We start from the raw sequence: 20,000 nt of genomic DNA on the forward strand, positions 1-20,000 counted from the left end.
AATATGAGAGGTGTTGATTTAGACACCATGGCCTTCTGAATATTTCAGTGAAGAAGTTGAATGTGTCAGTACCTATATAAGTCACAGGTGCCAATAGCAAATTTGAATTTTAAAGGTGACTGGGAAACAGACAGTGTGCTAGTGTGTTTTTTTTTTTTTTTTTTTTTTTTTTTTTGGCGGGGGGGGGAGCAATTAGAAGAGGGAACTGTGGCCATTATTTATGAAACTGCTTGACCTGTTGACTTCCATTGTGTCTCTTGTCCTGGAGAGTCCTTTGATGACAACCCTGTATGCAGTACTGTAAAGTTGAATGTGCTGCCATTGTCGTAGCCTACCACCATGGTATTTTATATGTTGCCCCATATAATACGTACTCTTGTGATACTTCTACTATATCTTAGAATTTTGTACAAGAAGTTGGGGTTGCTTGATGAAGTACTTTAAAGGTAAATAGATATTTTTTTTACAACATTTCTTGTGCAGTAAATATTTTTTGCTGTGTGCCCATTCATTGATCCTTTGGCACAATTTCAAAAGCTCTTTGGAGACCTATATCATTCTCCTTACCTGAATTGTCCTCAGATCTTCAGTTGGACAGAATGCCAGTGAGTCAGTATAAGATTCTCTCTTAAAAAATGACAGCAGTGTCATCAGTAGCATAAGAAAACTGAGAGGTTTGTGTATGGAAACAAAATATTTGAAATGAGTTTTGTTTCATTAGTGCAAATCTCATAATTCATTGGGTGTTTTTCCTCCAAAAGTAACCACTTTGAAGTAGCTTAAGCCTCAGCTCCCAGGCAAGATACCATGTGATGCTGTTTATATAGAAGGGTCTCTATTGGCCAAACACTACAGTATGAGTAGATAAAATGTTGCATCTTCAATAAAACCTTTATTTCTAGGCTAACTACAGACAGTGGACCCCCCGTATTCGTGTTCTCCGGATTTGCGGACTCACACATTCGCGGATATTTCTCTGGGAACATTTACCTGCATTATTTGCAGAAAATTTGCCCATTCGCTGTATTTTTCTATGAGAAATATCCACAAATTCCTGGGTTTTTTTTATCAGTTTCATCATGAAATACACTTTTTGTGATAAAACTATTAAAAAAACCTGGTATAAAATTTTTAGTGGGTTTTTCTTGAGTTTTAACTAACAAAATAGGAGGTTTTAAGCATTTAACTATTCACGGGGGCATCTGGTACGCATCCTCCGCGAATATGGGGGGACCACTGTATTACATTAACCCTTAAACGCCGAAGCGGTAAAAAAAAAAAAAATGTCTCCCGTGTGCCGGAGGTGTTTCAGAGTGAGCGCGGAAGCGGAAAAATTTTTTTTTTTCAAGAAATCACAGCGCGCTTAGTTTTCAAGATTAAGAGTTCATTATTGGCTCCTTTTTTTGTCATTGCCTGTAGTTTAGTATGCAATCATCAGAAATGAAAAAAAATTATCATTATCATATATAAAGAATGCGATATATGATAGCGCAAAAACGAAATTTCATATATAATTGTATTCAAATCGCGCTGTGCGCAAAACGGTTAAAGGTAACAAGTTACCTTTTTTTTCGTTGTAATGTACACTAAATTGCGATCATTTTGGTATATAACACATGTAAAACGATAAAGCAACACAGAGAAAATATTATCACAAATAATGCATGAATTCGTAACGCTCTGACGTAAACAAATATTTTTTTCAAAAATTCACCATAAATCTAAATATTGTCCTAGAGACTTCCAATTTCTTTCAAAATGAAGACAAATGATTGAATATTACTATACTGTAAGAGTATTAGCTTACAAATGCAGTTTTCGACCATATCTGACGAGTTAAAGTTGACCGAATGTCGAATTTTTTTATATATATTTTTTTTATATGCAATTATTTCGGAAATAGAAAAGCTACAATCTTCAAGTATTTTTCGTTTTATTCTACATAAAATTGCGCACATTTTTCATATATAAAACTCTATGAAATGCGTAATATGAAACGGAGCAAATATTCCGAGAATGGTACGTACGCATTTCTGAGATTTGTGGCGGAGAATCCGCGCGCGGAGGGAAGGAAATTTTTTTTTTTTTAAATTCACCATAAATCTAAATATTGTGCTAGAGACTTCGAATTTGTTTCAAGAGGAAGATAAATGACTGAATATTACTAGACTGTAAGAGTTTTAGCTTACAATTGCGTTTTCGACCATTTCGATAGAGTCAAAGTTGACCGAACGTGGTTTTTTTTCTATTTATCGTGATTTATATGCAAATATTTTCAAAAATGAGAAAAGCTACAACCTTCATTATTTTTTTTGTATTCTACATGAAATTGCGCACATTTTTATATATAAAACTTTATGTAACGGCTAATTTCAAATGGTGCAAACATTACCACAATCGCACGTATGATTTTTTCGGAAGAGTTACCGCGCGGATGTAAGGAAAATGTTATATTTTTCATAAATTCACCATAAATCAAAATATTGTGCTAGAGACTTCCAATTTGTTGCAAAATGAAGGTAAATGCTTGAATATTACTAGAATATAAGTATTTTAGCTTACAATTGTGTTTTTTCGACCATTTCGGTAGAGTCAAAGTTGACCGGAAGGTTGAAAATTTTTCACTTATCATTTTTTATATGAAAATATTTCAAAATTGATAAAAGCTACAACCATGGGGGTGGTTTTTAGTTGTGTTGTGCATGAAATTGCGCACATTTTCATATATAAAACTTTATGTAACGGTTAATTTAAAATGGTGCAAACATTACCACAATCGCATGTATGATTTTTTTTGGAAGAGTTACCGCGCGGACATAAGGAAAAAGTTTTTTCATAAATTCACCATAAATCAAAATATTGTGCTAGACACTTCCAATTAGTTGCAAAATTAAGGTAAATGATTGAATATTACTAAAATATAAGAGTTTTTAGCTTACAATTGCTTTTTTCGACCATTTCGGTAGAGTCAAAGTTGACCGAAGGTTGAAATTTTGGCACTTTAACGTTATTTATATGAAAATATCTCAAAACTGATAAAAGCTACAACCATGAGTATTATTGTGTTGTATTCTACATAAAAATGCGCACATTTTCATATATAATAATCCATGTAACGGCTAATTTAAAATGGTACAAAAATTATGTCAAAGTGACGAAATAATTTCCGAGATGTGTCACAGATACTTTTTAGTGCGGCAAGAAAGAAATTCGCGCTTGCGCGCCTGCGTAATGATTGTAAACAAAACAACACCTTGATCCGTGAACTCCCAGCATCCCCCAAGGGGCGTGATTCAAGAGTTTTCGGCTGGTAGGCCTAAAAGTATTTTTCCGCGAATTTTTAAAAAAACTTTTGTATGTCGACGTAAAATACGTCCAGTTGGCAACCGAGAGACAAAAAATGTCGACGTAAAATACGTCCAGTCGGCGTTTAAGGGTTAAAGGAGAAATTATTTTAAATTTTCTATGGATGAAATATGAATTTATCCTGAATTGTAATGTTTTTTTTTTTTATTTTTCAGAAAAGTCATGGAGACAGATTCAGATGTTCTTCATTTGGCAACATACATGTGCCCAAGTTTGCCAGTAGAATATTATGAGTTCTTAGCAGAATATCTTGAATCAAAGCTACAAAAACAAACTGTTCTCATTTACAATTCAAGACGGTATGGTCCAAATATCAAACATGGAGATCATAAATATGTTGATATGGGTATGTTATAAAGGCTCTGGCTTTCTGATTAGAAACAAAGTCTGTTAAACAACTAAGACCCTGTATCATAGCCTGCACAGTAGATATTTCTTGATATCTTACAGCTAAAAGCAATTCTACATAGTAGTTCTTAACTTAAAATAACCTGTATTTTTCACTTAACATTAAATTTAAAAGATTTACTGGATAATGTATCACATCTAAAATGTGGCATAGCAGAAAATAATCATAATTATGTAACTGATAAAACCAGAAGTCGAAAGTCCAATAAGCTGAGTTCCAGGTTAGAGGAGAAGAGTACTTTATGTATTGCTCTAAATGTTTGTGAAATCATTTGTTTTTGTGTGTTTGCCAGCTGCTGTATGGCAAGGAATATTTGTCAGATTTTGTTTTACACATATTAGTATTTTACATGCATGTGTTTTTCACTTTTCTAATTTTTTTTTTTTCATCTGCTCATCATACCCCTAAATTCATACATATATACAAAGAAACCATGTGGTTTCTATAAAAATATTAAGTCATCACCCTTTATATGCATAGAAGGACTCCCCCTACATGCAGAATATGGGCATTAAAGCTTTGCAGCAAACCATTGCCTTAAATTTAATATGGGAGTATCTCCCACATGAACCATATACTTAATTGTTTAAGCATGGTAGCAAGGGTCTTGATTGATGTTAACCCTTTAACGCCGAATGGGCATAATAAAAATCGTCTCCTGTATGCCGAGGGGGTCTCGGAGTGAGCGCCGAAGCGGAAAAAATATTTTTTTCAAAAAATCACAGCGCGCTTAGTTTTCAAGATTAAGAGTTAATTTTTGGCTCCTTTTTTTGTCATTGTCTGAAGTTTAGTATGCAACCATCAGAAATGAAAAAAATATCATTATCATATATAAATAATGCGATACATGTTAGCGCGAAAACAAAATTTCATATATAATTGTATTCAAATTGTACTGTGAGCAAAACGGTTAAAGCTAACGCGTTAATTTTTTTGTTGTATTCTACACTAAATTGCAATCATTTTGGTATATAACACATTGTAAAACGATCAAAGCAACACAGAGAAAATATTATCACAAAATGATGCATGAATTCGTAATGCCCGGACGTAAAAAAATTTTTTTTTTTAAATTCCCCATAAATCGAAATATTGTTCTAGAGACTTCCAATTTGTTTCAAATTTAAGATAAATGATTGAATATTACTATACTGTAAGAGTTTTAGCTTACAATTGCAGTTTTTGACCATTTCGGACGAGTTAAAGTTGACAGAATGTCGAATTTTTTTTATATATTTTTTTTATATGCAAATAATTCAAAAATAAGAAAAGCTACAACCTTCAAATTATTTTTGGTTGTATTCTCACATAAAAATTGCACACATTTTCATATAAAACTCTATGAAACGCCTAATATGAAACGGAGCAATATTACGAGACTGCGACGTACGCATTTCGGAGATTTGCGGCGAGAATCTGCGCGCGGGAGGGAAGGAAAGTTTTTTTTTTTTAAATTCACCATAATCTAAATATTGTGCTAGAGACTTCGAATTTGTTTCAAAATGAAGATAAATGACTGAATATTACTAGACTGTAAGAGTTTTAGCTTACAATTGCGTTTTTTGACCATTTCAGTAGAGTCAAAGTTGACTGAACGTGGCTTTTTTTCTATTTATCATGATTTACTATATGCAAATATTTCAAAAATGAGAAAAGCTACAACCTTCAATTATTTATTGTTGTATTCTACATAAAATTGCGCACATTTTCATATATAAAACTTTATGTAACGGCTAATTTAAAATGGTGCAAACATTACGACAATCGGACGAAAAAATTTCTGATTTTTTTCGTAAGAGTTACCGCACGGACGTAAGGAAAATTTTTTTTTTTTTTACATAAATTCACCATAAATCGAAATATTGTGCTAGAGACTTCCAATTTGTTGCAAAATGACAGTAAATGATTGAATGTTACTAGAATATAAGAGTTTTAGCTTACAATTGCGATTTTCGACCATTTCGGTAGAGTCAAAGTTGACCGAAGGTTGAAAGTTTTGCACTTATCGTTATTTATATGAAAATATTTCAAAACTGATAAAAGCTACAACCATGGGTTGTTTTTATTTGTATTGTACATGAAATTGCGCACATTTCCACATATGAAACTTTATGTAACGGCTAATTTAAAATGGTGCAAACATTACGACGATCGGACGAAAAAATTTGTGATTTTTTCGGAAGAGTTACCACGCAGACGTAAGGAAAAAGTTATTTTCATAAATTCACCATAAATCGAAATATTGTGGTAGAGACTTCCAATTTGTTGCAAAATGAAGGTAAATGATTAAATATTGCTAGAATATAAGAGTTTTAGCTTACAATTGCGTTTTTCGACCATTTCGGTAGAGTCAAAGTTGACCGAAGGTTGAAATTTTGGCACTTTAACGTTATTTATATGAAAATATTTCAAAACTGATAAAAGCTACAATCATGAGTATTTTTTGTTGTATTCTACATGAAATTGCGCACATTTTCATATATAATACGTACTCCATGTAATGGCTAATTTAAAATGGTGCAAAAATTATGTCAAAGTGACTAAATAGTTTCTGAGATGTGTCACTGATACTTTTTAGTGCGATAAGAAAGAAATTTGTGCTTGCGTGCCTGCGTAACAATTGTAAGCAAAACAACGCCTTGATCCTTGAGCTCCTAGCATCCCCCAAGGGGCATGATTCAAAAGTTTTTGGCTGGTAGGCCTATAATTATTTTTCCGCGAATTAAAAAAAAAAAAATTTTATCGACGTACCATACGTCCAATCGGCACCCAACAGACCATTTATGTTGACGTTTAATACGTCCAATCGACGTTAAAGGGTTAAGTGATTGGCATCTGTGGGTAACCTGTCATTTTTTCTTGACTTCTCCGATTTGTGTTCAGATGTGGTTTTCATTTTGATACGGCTATATCACTGTCTTGATACTGTTACAATGTCATATATTTTGTTTTATTGATTAATTGTATTAGTTGTCCATTATGTTAGGATTGCAGCGGTCCCCCGTATTCGCTGGGGATATGTTCCAATCCCCAACACAAATAGCTAGAACCTGTGAATACGTAGAACCCCCCCCCATAAAAATGCTTTTAACTGCCGATCTTGAAAGTGTAAACACCAAAGTATCCCTAAAAATACCATGATCAAATATACATTAAAATATCATCGTATTACAGTACATATTAATCTTCGAAATATTATTAATACTACATATTTCAAAGCAAATCTACATTTTATGGTTAAAAAGTATGCACATACGGTATGACTTAGTTATGTACACATAAAAGTATGTAGTCGAGTCCCCCATAAGTATTCAATCATGCACTTGTTCATACGCGAACAAACCCTCGGTCTTAACAATAGGATAATTTCTAGCGCCCAGCTGGATCCTGTTAAAAAGCAGATGAAAGCAAGGAATCTTGTGATATCTGGCAACGCATGCGTAGATCGGGTGAAGAGTGGTCAAACGCCGAACATCTACGCCAGTCTTTTCGTAACCGCGTGGACGAGAGTTGGGTTTTTTCCTTTCTTGGCCTTTTCCCGGTTCTTGCCTGTTTCGTTTCCTTTAGTGTGTGTGTGTTTACCTGGTATTATGGCTTCTTCTGCTCCTTCTCAACGTCAGCGTTTGTGCCCCGGAGTTCCTTGGGTTCCCGTGTTCTCGTTTTTTGGCTTCGTCAGCAACAGACCCTCACATCACATGCAGTAGGTGTCGTTCGAATTTTTGTACTATTACAAATCCTTGTACGGAATGCCGGGCATGGCCTATAGAGCAGTGGAGGAACTTCCATTGATTCGTCGATGGAAGTATCAGGAGGTCGCCAGGGTATTTTTTTTTAATGTAGCCCCCCCCCCCTTCCTTGGGAGCTTTTTCGGTTCCCAAGAAGGGTGAGGTTTTTTCATCTTTCTCTTCTCTTCCAGAGTCGGAGGCGTCCAAAATGGCGGCGATTTGGAAGACGCTTGGGCTAAGGGGTACCCCGTCCTTGGTGGGGTAGCTAGCGCATTTTGTGGAGACTCGCACCCCCCCTTCCCGGTCCAGCCAGGCCATCCCCCTCCTCCCAGCCTCGTCTCCACGGGTGGAAGCAGTCGGCCATCTTGTATTGCTCCGCCTGTGTCTGCCGTCGCCTTGTCTCGGAGTGACGCTGCAGCGTCAGCCCCGTTGTTGTCGTCACGGGGCCCATCTTTGTGTATTCCTCCGCCAGTGGCAAATCTTTCCCTGTCACTCAGAGGGGAAGCCGTGACGTCACCACCGCATGTGACGTCACTCTCATCGATGACGTATCTCCCTGTCTCCTCCTCCGATCCGCCTCACTTACCCGCGACATCATCTCTGCCGCCAGTTCACAACATCTCCCTTCCTTGTCTTCGGAGCCTTCTCTGGCACATCAGTCCGAGGTTAATGCCAGGCAGTGCTTCAGAGGCTGGACTCTGTTTTGGATGTGAAGTTGACTGCCTTATCGGTTGGGAGTACTGATAGGAAACGCGTTGCTTCGTCCCCGCCTTCCGAGAAGAGTGCGTATAAGAAGCTAGGGCTGTCTTCCTCTCCCTCTTCCCCCTCTACGCCTCGTAGGCGTATTAAGTGTTGGAAGGCTAAGGACTTTGCCCTTCCTTCACCGCCGAGGGAGGAACAGCGCGGACGTGTTCCCAAGAGTGCTGTGGTTTCGGGCAGTGTTAGTGATGTGTGTTCTGCAGGGGTTGCTTCGCCACCGAATCTCATACGTGCAACCACCCCCCCCCCTTCCGTCCTTGCACATAGCGAGCGTGTTGCAACCTCCCCTGTCCGTGCACGTGATGGTAGTGCTCCTTCTTCTCCCAGGCCTATTCGTCGCCGTAAAGATCTGAAGGCGCCTGTCAAGAGGTCGAAGGTAGTGAGCACGGAGGTGGTGCAGCCGGAGTGTTTGCCTGCCTCTCTAACTGGTGCTTCCAAGACTTCCACTATAAAGGATTTTCCTTCAATCTCGAGTGCTCGAGTTTCCCCCCCCATCTCACATACGTATGGCCGCCACGCCCGTGTCTGTTCATGGACGTCTGGAGTCACCTGTTGAGGTAAGTGATGTGCCTTGTTACAGTGGGTCCATCTCGGAGGCTGACTCTTGGACCCAGCCCAGATAGGTTAGTAGGGGTTTCAGACTGTTTGGCTACTAACCCTTCTGTGAATTTTGGTGAAGACGGCGTGTTAGAAGAACCTACACATCCTTCTCATCGTCAGTCGCCGGTGCCTTTTCGGAAGTTGTTGATCTCATTCGTGGGTTCAACAATTTGGAAAGTAGGACTCGGGCTCGGTTGTCTTACACTCCTTCTTGCTTGGAAGCCTTGGTGGGAGCTACTCAGGACCCCAAATCATCTCTTCAGCTGCCGTTGTCGGGGCACATTCAGTCGTTCTTGCAGAAGGTTAACGCCTCTGTTTCTGACCGGGACGGTTCACTTCACTCTAGAGGCTCTACCAAACTACTACCCCCACCTCTCACAAGACATAGGAAGTACTATGCTACGAGCTCTGCGTTTTTGTTGTCACGCCATCTTAACCCAGATGTCATTCGCCTGAAGCCGGGATTGACTTTGGAACAGGTGAGGTCAGTGGCTCCGTCCTTGTCTCCGCAAGACGCCTTAGCTTTGGAATCTATGGCTGCCACCATGTTGCAGACGGTTTCTTGGCTGGACCTCTGGTCTGTGGTTATTGCCAAGATTGCTTCTGACAGGTCCCCTGAAGGGTTGGTGAGTGCCGCCTCGCTTGCCAGTCTTTTGCAGTCCGGGGGCAAGGCGTTTTCTTATTTGGCTCACCTCAGTGCCAATTTATGGGCTAATCTTCTTCTGGTTAGGAGGGACGCAGCTTTGTCGAGGATGGAGAGGTCGCTCGACACGGAGTCTTTGCTGGCCTTGAGGAACCGTGATCTGTTGGAGTCGCAATTGTTGTTTCCACGAACTGAACTTGAAAATGTGATAGACCGATGCCGGGCTGACACCAAGGACTGTCTGGTGCACCAAGCCATGTCTAAATCAAAGTCCCACCCTCGGAGACGTCTGGCCCCTCCTCCTCCCCCGGTCCAGCAGCAGTCGAGGAGATCATCGCCTGGTAGGCCATCGAGGACCTTGAGTTTGGCAGGGCCTTCCCGTTCGACGCAGCTCAAGTCTCAGGATCAACGCCCCTTTTGCTCTTGTTCCTTTAAACCAAGAAGGGGCCCAAGGGACAGAGGTCAAGGGGGCTGTCGGTAGGTTGGGCAACTCTCCCTCTCCTGCGCCACAGGGCTAAGTGGCAGAGTTACGGGCGGAGGAGTGGGTGGTAGATGTCCTTCGGGTGGGATACCTGTTGCCATTCGACTTCTCTCCTCCTCTGTCGGACAAGCCGCAGCTTAGGAAGACGTATTGTCCAGATTCTCTGAAGTTCTTGGCTCTTTAGGAGGAAGTGCAGAAAATGCTGGACAAGGATGCGATAGCGGAAGCAGTGCATCCGTCCCCGGGGTTTTACAGTCACATCTTCTTGGTGCCTAAGGCGTCGGGAGGATGGAGGCCTGTGATCGACTTATCCACCTTGAATCGCTTCATCAGGAAGGCACGGTTCAAGATGGAGACCCCGCGCTCGGTGTCTGCAGCCGTGAGGGAAGGCAACTTCATGCTGTCGATAGACTTGAAGGACGCATACTTCTAAATCCCTGTTCATCCCACGTCCAGGAAGTTCCTTCGCTTCTCTCTGGCGGACAAGATCTTCGAGTTCAAAGTCTTGTGCTTCGGGTTGACCACAGCCCCTCAAGTGTTCACAAGGGTCTTCTCTCTCATGTCAAGTTGGGCCCATGCTCGGGATCCGTTTGCTGAGGTACCTCGACAATTGGTTGGTCTTGGCAGTTTCCAGGGAGAGGCTGCTGCAAGACAGGGATCGTCTTCTTTGGTTCTGTCTGGACCAGGGCATATTAGTCAACCAGGAAAAGTCGAACCTTGTACCCACTCAAAGGATTCTCTACCTGGGCATGGTCATTGATACGACAGTGGCAAGAGTTTTCCCGTTGGATTAGAGATTGGAGAAGTTGCAGGCTGTGGCGCGCAACTTCCTATCAAAGTCGCATCAGTCAGCTCATCAGTGGCAGGTTCTTCTGGGAGTGCTATCTTCCCTGGTCCCTCATGGGCATCTTCATCTTCGGTCTCTGCAATGGAGACTGGGGGAATTCTGGTCTCTGGCGGGGAACTCCCCTGTTTATGGTCCCACTGTCTTTGGAAGTGAGAGAAGACCTTCGTTGGTGGTTGGACGACCAGAATCTATTGAAGGTCGTCCCTCTGCGTTCTCTCCCTCCGGACTTCATTCTGTTCTTGGACGCCTCCCTCGCAGGTTGGGGTGCACACTTAGGTGGCCTTATCGCTTCAGGCGCTTGGGGTTTGGAGGACAAGGAGCAGCATATCAACGTCTTGGAGTTGAAGGCGGCTTTCCTGGGTCTGATGGAGTTTCAGGGGATGGTAGAGGGTCACTCTGTCGTTCTCATGTCGGACAACACCACGGTGGTAGCCTACGTGAACAAACAGGGAGGCCTGGTTTCTCAGCAACTTCATGCCTTGACCATCGAGCTTCACCAGTGGGCAATCAGCAATTCGGTAGAGCTCTCAGCCAGGTATATCCGTTGATTAAAGACGAAAGATGATGAATTAGCTGTGCAATGCAATAAAGGACAAAGAAAATAGACTGCACAGCTAAGCAAAGGAGTTACATCTCCTCTGAGGGCACTTCTTCACCTTCTGGAGGCGCTTTGGGAGTCACTTCTTCAGGCGATTAAAAAGGCACTACTTCAGGCGATTGGGGAGGCATTACTTCAGGAGTTTGGGGAGGCTTTTCCAGCAGGGGGAGTGAAGATTGGTGACAAACCTGTTTCTTGTGGCTGACATGGATTGTTGCCTGAACAGTTATAGTTCTTTTGGGCTTCCATGAATGCAATGAATCAGGTCATGTTTCTGTGTATTTGAACCCAGTGTACTGAGCATTTCGCTATCTCATTTCCAAGAAGAATGATCAGGTGTGCCAAACCCACCAGTTGGTTCAGGATTCTCATACCTCCCTCCAGTTATGAGCCTATCCTATTGTTAAGATTGAAGGTTTGTTCCATGTATGAACAATTGACAAATTTTTTATTAATTCGTATTTTTCATAGCTAACAAACCTGATGTCGTAACATTAACTGCCCACCATTAGCCACCCCTCTTATGTTACATAATGGGTTGGAAGAAAGACTGATGCATCATTGGATTCAAGTGCACTTTTTCGACCTGCTTCCACCTCAACTATACATTGGATGGCAAATGCCACAGATTCCTTGCATTTACAGTCTTTGATTGTCTTTAACCTGTTTCCAGCTAGCACCAGATGATTTATCCTATTGGTAAGACCTCAGGTTTGTTAGCTATGAAAAATACAAATGAAGTAAAAATTTGTCATTTTGTGGGTTATCAGTTCGGTCAGTAATTGTATTAAATCCTAGTTCATAGGGAATCCAACAGTACATATTTCAGTTTTGATGGAGAATTGTCAGACAGAGTTCTAGTGGAATTGGTCTTTTAAGTTATAGAATCTTGCACATCAGAATTTTTATTGCTAAAATGGCTTTTTCTTCAGTTACAGCATGTTAATTATAGAGCTTTTTTAAGACCTGAAATAATGCTTCTTTTATCATATTGTGGATCCCTTAAGGTCTGTCCACACTAGGAAAGTTTGTTTGGAAACAAAGTTTGTAAAGTTTCTTGGAAACTGCTCATAAACAGTTTTCAGAAAAAAGAGATGGGTGAGGAAGTTTTTAGAAAAAAAGTGTGTCATATATACACGTGTACATTTACATATGTACACATAGGCACATGTACAGATAAATAAATATATATGTACATATGTGCATCTACTTATGTAAATATCTACATGTACATATGTAAATATGAACATGTACATACATATGAATATGCAAGTTGTGTTATTACGACATCATCTAATTTCTCTCTCTCTCTCTCTCTCTCTCTCTCTCTCTCTCTCTCTCTCTCTCTCTCTTACTGAGATGAGAGAATTTTTATGGTACATGTATGTATATGTTTATTAATATTTTCAAATAATAATATAACTAATTACAAATTTCATGTGATAGTATTTTAAAGAAATACAATAATCTTTCCATTCCACTTTTAAATAATGCTCTTGCCCCACAAGATATGTATGTCATTATGATAACTCCCTCCCTCTGTTTTGGCTGGAAGTGTTAGAAGTGTGTGTACATAAATTAACATTTTTGAGAGAATAGAGATAATCTCTCTCTCTCTCTCTCTCTCTCTCTCTCTCTCTCTCTCTCTCTCTCTCTCTCTCTTGTACTGAGATGGAAGAATTTTTATTGTACATTTATGGAATATTTTTATTAATATTTTCAGTTGATAGTAATTATAATATAACTGTAATAACAAATTTTTTATATGAGACTTACCCAATAATTATATAGCTATAGTTTCCAATGTTCGGCAGCATACTTCAAATTTCGCAGGTAGTACTTCGATTGTTCACTGTTGACATACAGTACCGTCCCCCAACGGCAATACTAGGAACAACTTAGCAAAGCACTTCGTTCTGTTTCCTGCCGTGCTTGACTAAGCTTTGAGTGCTTACAGCAGCTTGTTCTTATTTTTCGGTTTTGTCACTGGATTTTGGTAGTGTTACACAACCACTGGAATGCATTCGTAGCCTTTGAGCAGGATGAGTCTTGTCCTTTGTTTGTTTAATGCAGATTATCAAGTATATATTTGTATTCTCCAAGAATTGTCCACTCCATTCAATCAGGCCTAATACTTTTGCATATGTGTACTTACCAGGCTTACGGTATGCGCAAGTCAACGGTTAATAATTAAGTAATCATGATTTTATATCATTCCTTTAGGCCAAGCTCTTATGTTTAGATTAAGCCTGACACTGGTAAATAAATACCTTAAAATAATTCTCAAATTTTATTCCATTCATGTATCTTAAAACCTTTGCATTTATTAGTTACTTACCGGAATTAGGCTATATGCAAGTTGCCAGTTTATAATTACCTTTAAAAGTAATTCATGAAGGTTGCATAATTCCCTTATGTTATACCTGGCTTTTGGGAATTTGTTTACCAGCCATAGGACATAAGAGTCACAAGCCACCGGTGAAGATAGTTACCTTAAAGTAATTTGTGAATGCTGAGACATTCTTTTAAGCCAAATATTTGCATTAACCCAATACATTTTATTTTGTTTACCTTGCTTGTGACATTCATCACTTTCCTTTGCAGAGACTGAAAGTGAGGAGGTTGAAAGTATTAAGGAGAGAATAATATTAATGTTTGGCTACAGTGGGAGTTTTGGGAGAGAAGGCTTACATGGCTTCGGCATATGAAGGTAGTTCCTGGAGTCACGCAATTGTGAATTTTTCACCACTTACCCAATAGCCTTGAGCTCGCTTGGCGCACTGGGAGCACAGGCGTCCACTTGAGTCATTTAGACTGGAGCACAGGCCACTTGAGTCAATTAGTGGGGCATGCAATTGGTTACTGATTGCAATTACTTTCATTCCTGATAAGTTTTATAATGATTTCTTTTGAGTAATCGGTTATTCGTAAATTTTTTTTTTTATATAGTCAAATTTGCTTTGAGATTTTGATATGAAAATGCAGGTGTTATATTTATATATTATATATATATATATATATATATATATAATATATATATATATATATATATATATATATATATATATATATATATATATATATATATACATACATATATACTATATATATATATATATATATATATATATATATATATATATATATATATATATATATACATATACATATATATATACATATATATGTATAATATATATGTATTATATATATATATACAGGCGGCCTGCGGTTAACGGCGCAATCACTCAACAGCGAATCGGTTTTACGGCGGTCGTCAAAAAATATTCATTAAAAAAATAAGGCATTTTAAAAGTATCTTACGACACAAATTTCAGTTAACAGCGCCGCTAGCGCCGTTGTCTAATGATTCATACATATGTAGAAATGCCGTTCAGACCATAAAGGTTATGCAAATTTATTAACAAATTTTATGGAGAGTTATTACGTAGGTATTAGGGTAAAATATATGCCTCTGACGCTGTTCTATGCCGAAAATATCGAGTTACATAAGTGCAAATTTAGCTATGGATGTGTCGATTTCATAATTGTCATGCTTTTGTTAAAAGTGTGTGAAAATGTATTACGTGGAAGGCATTTTTATTTCTGTACAGAAATATGATTCAAAGGCAGCTTTTGAAACTGCCCTTCACGATACCAAATACGATGTTTTTTCAATTTTTCTTTTTCTTGGTAAGACCGCCGCCTGCCGCTCTTCTGAAAATATCGATTTAGAAAAAAAAGTGCAAATTAGCGATCGATGTGCGATTTTATAAATGTTTATGCTTTTATGTTTTAAAATGGTATGAAAATGTATACGAATAGGGTATTTTTATTTCTGTGCAGAAATATGATAAAAAGGCAGCTTTTGAAACTCCCCTTCAAGTTATCGACTACGATGTGTTTTTCAAGTTCGTTCTTGTATGCCGCCGCGGCATACAAGAACGAACTTGAAAAACACATCATAGTCGATAACTTGAAGGGGTTTCAAAAGCTGCCTTTTTATCATATTTCTGCACAGAAATAAAAATACCCTATTCGTGATACATTTTCATACACATTTTAAACATAAAACGCAAAACATTTATAAAATTGACACATCGATCGTTAATTTGCACTTTTTTTGCCCCGCCGTCTGCCGCTCTTCCAAAAATATCTTAATTTTGTTAAAAAAAAAAAAAAAAAAAAAAAAAAAAAAAAAAAAAAAGTGCAAATTTAGCGATCGATGTGTCGATTTTTCAAATGTTTATGCTTTTATGTTTAAAATGTGTATGAAAATATATTGTGTAAAGGTATTTTCATTTTTGTACAAAAATAAGATACAAATTAAGGCAGCCTTTGTAAAACTACGCTCCACGTTGTCAGGGGATGGTTTTTCATGTTCGTTCTTGTCCGCCAATTCCGAAAAATGCATTGTGTTATTTTATTAATTATGCATCTTTTCCATAAATCCTTTTAAAAAGTTATACATTATTTCACTGTATCCAAGAATATTGTATGTATTTCTCATATTATTGTATTTTAAAATACTACGGCAAACTTAAGCCCGTATTCCGCGGAGCGGCCAATGTTGTGGTTTGAAATCAGCTGATGATACGAGTCTGTTTCACCATAACGCAATTCTGAGCGAATGCTCTTGCTTCTAGTTAGCATAAACGAATATCTAGATATCTTGACTTATATGAGAACAAAGTTATTTTTCCTTATACAGCGTGTTCTTAGGTGGAAATATTTATTGAATATGTCTCGTTGTGAATGTGAACTACTATTTTTTTCGTTAACAGATTACGTTGGCGGCATGTTTATTGCGTAAAAAAATACGTGCTTCCGTTCGCAATACGTAATCCATTATATCATCGTAATACGAACTTTACGTTATTTATCTTATATCGGCGTGAAACCAACAGTAAAATGTGTTCTTTCAAGCACAGTAGTTTTGATTAAATTATTTTATCCCAATTTTATCTAGGTTGTGTGTGATGGCAGACGTTTACTGCAGTTTTTATCCTTGTTGCCGATGTACGATAATAGTCATTAGCAGCTTGAACAGTTTTCTCAGCTTCAGTCATAATTAGGTTTAAATTTAAACAGTACGTATATTTCCCGATTGATCTTTAATCTATATTGATCTCTGATATATAGCGAATAAAGTTATTACATTAAGATATCTCAGTTCTATTCTATAAATAAAGCCATTTATAACAACTACGGTAATGTTGCACTGTAGTACGATGATCGAAATACAAGCCAAACAGATGTTATCCAGTTCGTTGTACTTAGAAAAAAAAAAAAGTCGTTTTCCTCGTTCGGTTTTGTTCATGGTTGTACACGTTCACGCAAACGAGTATAACGTTAAAACCATACTTTCATCATTCTCTTTTGCTGTTTATTGAACTTATGTAACTAGAAGATGGATAAAGTTAGGCCATTGTAATTTGATCTCTCATAAAATCGAACTATCGTAAGACTAATGATCGTAACCTGAACACTACAGCTACCTGTACACTGTATAAACTTTATTATATCTTTACATACTCTAGACACCCACATGTACTGTACAGTAAATTCTATAGTACTATACTGCATAAATATAATTTTACTTATTGCGCCGTTGTTGGGATTACGGCCCCTTTGACTGGTCCAGAGTTTCGAAAGAAGGTGTGCGGCGGCCGTAGGCTTTAAATCGTTCAGCGTCGAAAAATCGCTTGGCGTCGGTGGCCAGGAACGGAACTCCTGCCGCTAACCGAGGGCCGCCTGTATATATAATATATATATATATATATAATATATATATATAGTATATATATATATATATACTATATATATATATATATATATACAGTGGTACCTCGAGATACGAAATTAATCCGTACCGAGGCGGCCTTCGTATAATGAGTTTTTCGTATCTTGGAACACATTTTACATGTAAAATGGGTAATCCGTTCCAAGCCCTCCAAAAACACCCCATTAAATTTCATAATAAAGGTAAATTGACCTTTAAACAATGAAATACTACAACAATTTGGACCATTCAATACCTAAATTAAGAATAAAAATCCAAAACCTGTAAATAAAGGGTATATTAGTGTACAAGATTATTACTTTAACCTAAAATGTGGAAGCTTACCTTTCGAGTGAGGCTATCTCCGATAGTGGCGGCAGAGGAGGAGGAGGACAAATGGCAGATAACGTACGTACCTTAACTTTACGAAAACATAAAAAATTTAAGGAAAACTATAAACCAAAATTTACGAAACACCTTAACAAAACTGTAACACGTAACTTATAAAAATCTAGAGATTACGTTAAAATTTTTTTTTTTTTTTTTTTTTTTTTTTAACTTTTTTTTTTTTACTTTTATGTAGGCTTTTTTTTTTTTTTATACAGAATTTCAACTTCATCACCGCTTTCAACGTTCTGTTTTTCATCACATTGGTTCTTCCTTTTTGCTTTCAACTTTCTGTTTTTTATCACTTGGTTCTTCCTTTTTGCTTTTAACTTTCTGTTTTTTATCACTTGGTTCTTCCTTTTTGCTTACTCCTGCTAATGCTGAAGGCCTCTTTAAAAGATAACGATCCAGGGAAGATTGCTTCTGCCTACTTTTCACAATGTTCCTGAAACGACTCGGGCAAACGTCATCGAACTGCGCAAGCATACGACCTGTGTGAGCCTTTTCGGGGTGTCTTTTTTCGATAAACGATTGCACTTTATGAAAAGCACCTAGAATATCCTTAATTTCTGCCGTTGTCATAGGCTCCTCCTCCTCTTCCTCGCCGCTGCTAGAGAACTCCTCTTGAACGACGTTAAGTTGCATGGCCTCCAACTCCTTCAGGTCATACGTTGTAAGCTCCTCTTGGTGCTCCTCGAGGGTCGTTGATGTCGTACTCATCGACGACCAGCCCCATGGACTTGCCGAGTGCAACGATCTTGTCAAGATCTGGTTCCAAAACAGTTTCGGGATCGTCAACTGTTTCTGACTCTGCAGCACCAGCTTCGCCCACCGTCGAATCCCTCGAAGTCTCTGGCGGACGGATACGGCATCAGGCCAGAGTTTCCTCCACGAGGAATTCAAGGTTCGCCTCGAAACCTCCTGCCAAGCTAGGTCAATGAGTCGGATGCAAATGACGATGTCGAAATGCTCCTTCCAAAATTGACGCAAGGTGAGGTTTGTGGTATCGGTGATGTCGAAACATCTCTTGAAAAGAAGTTTCGTGTACAGCTTCTTAAAGTTCGCTATCACTTGCTGGTCCATGGGCTGGAGGAGAGGGGTGGTGTTGGGTGAAGAAAAACGAATCTTAACGAAGGAATACTCCGCTAGGATGTCTTCCTCGAGGCCAGGAGGGTGGGGAGGGGCATTGTCCAACACCAGCAGACATTTCAGGGGGAGGCGCTTCTCTTGCAAAAAAAACTCTTCACAGTCGGGCCGAAACACAGATTTACCCACCGGTGAACAAAAGCCTCGTTACCCAGGCTTTTTGCATTAGCCCTCCACATCACTGGAAGCTTCTCCTTCAACACTTTGTGGGCCTTGAAGGCTCGAGGAGTCTCGGAGTGATACACCAGTAGGGGCTTCACCTTGCAATCCCCACCGGCGTTCGAACAAAGTGCGACCGTAAGCCTGTCTTTCATAGGCTTATGCCCGGGTAGCTTCTTCTCTTTCCTCCGTGATGTACGTCCGACGAGGCTTTTTTTCCAAAAAAGGCTAATCTCATCACAGTTGAAAACCTGCTGAGAACTGTAGCCTTCCTTGGGTCATCATCTCGTCAAAGTCTTCTTAAATGCTTTAGCCGCTTTCGTGTCCGAGCTGGCAGCCTCCCCATGACGCACCACCGAATGGATGCCAGTCCATTTACAGAAATTTCTCGAACCAGCAGTGCGAAGCCTTGAACTCTGGGGTTGGCGTTGAAGTCCCTTCCCCTCCTTCGTCTTCCGCCTGCGCAATCAAATCGACTGAAAATAGCACTGGCCTTGTGAACGATTGCCGTCTCCGTACTGTATCGCCAGTGATTTCTTTGTCTTTTATTCCAGATGAGGAGCAGCCGTTCCATCTCGTCGTGCACATGGCTCCTCTTGCTGGACAAATAGTGATGCCCTTCGATGGTGTAGTTGCTTTGATGGCATCCTTCTGTTTAAGGATGGTGCCTATTGTCGACGGATTACGGCGTATACCCTTTGTGATCACACTCAATCACATACCAGCTTCGTACTTCTTTATGATCTCCATCTTTGTCTCCAGAGACAGCATGAGCTTCTTTCCGTGAATTTCAACTTTCTTGGAACGAATGACTACGCTAATTACGTAAAGTTACACAAATACGTAATAATACAGTCTTCGCACAAAACGATAATATGTACTGCAACGAAATCACTAACGAATTTACGTTACTAAACGAAATCGTTGGAGCGAATGAATGCCGAATGCGTACGGTAAAGTTTCGGGTGCAAAGTGGCCGAGCTAAAGCACGCCAACACGTAGTACGTATGTATAGAAGATGCATGATGGGAGGGATGCTGTCCAATCAGAGAGAAGGATCTCATGGCTTGGCTAGCATCAGGAACCAATGGGAGAGCA

General features: G+C 39.1%; 2 protein-coding genes across 5 annotated transcripts in view; one reads left to right on the forward strand and one right to left on the reverse strand.

Moving 5' to 3' along the window:
- Nucleotides 1-20,000, reverse strand: part of LOC135219427 (choline/ethanolaminephosphotransferase 1-like) — a 433,147-nt gene that overhangs the window by 226,834 nt on the left and 186,313 nt on the right. The window lies entirely within an intron of this gene.
- LOC135219425 (uncharacterized) overlaps nt 3,490-20,000 on the forward strand; it is a gene marked incomplete in the record, with an annotated part of 88,272 nt that continues 71,761 nt past the window's right edge. Inside the window, 1 exon segment of the mRNA XM_064256200.1 lies at nt 3,490-3,712. Coding sequence (XP_064112270.1) covers nt 3,529-3,712 — 184 coding nt within the window.

Source organism: Macrobrachium nipponense, chromosome 1 (genome assembly GCF_015104395.2).
Source record: "Macrobrachium nipponense isolate FS-2020 chromosome 1, ASM1510439v2, whole genome shotgun sequence".
NCBI classification, from domain to species: domain Eukaryota; kingdom Metazoa; phylum Arthropoda; class Malacostraca; order Decapoda; family Palaemonidae; genus Macrobrachium; species Macrobrachium nipponense.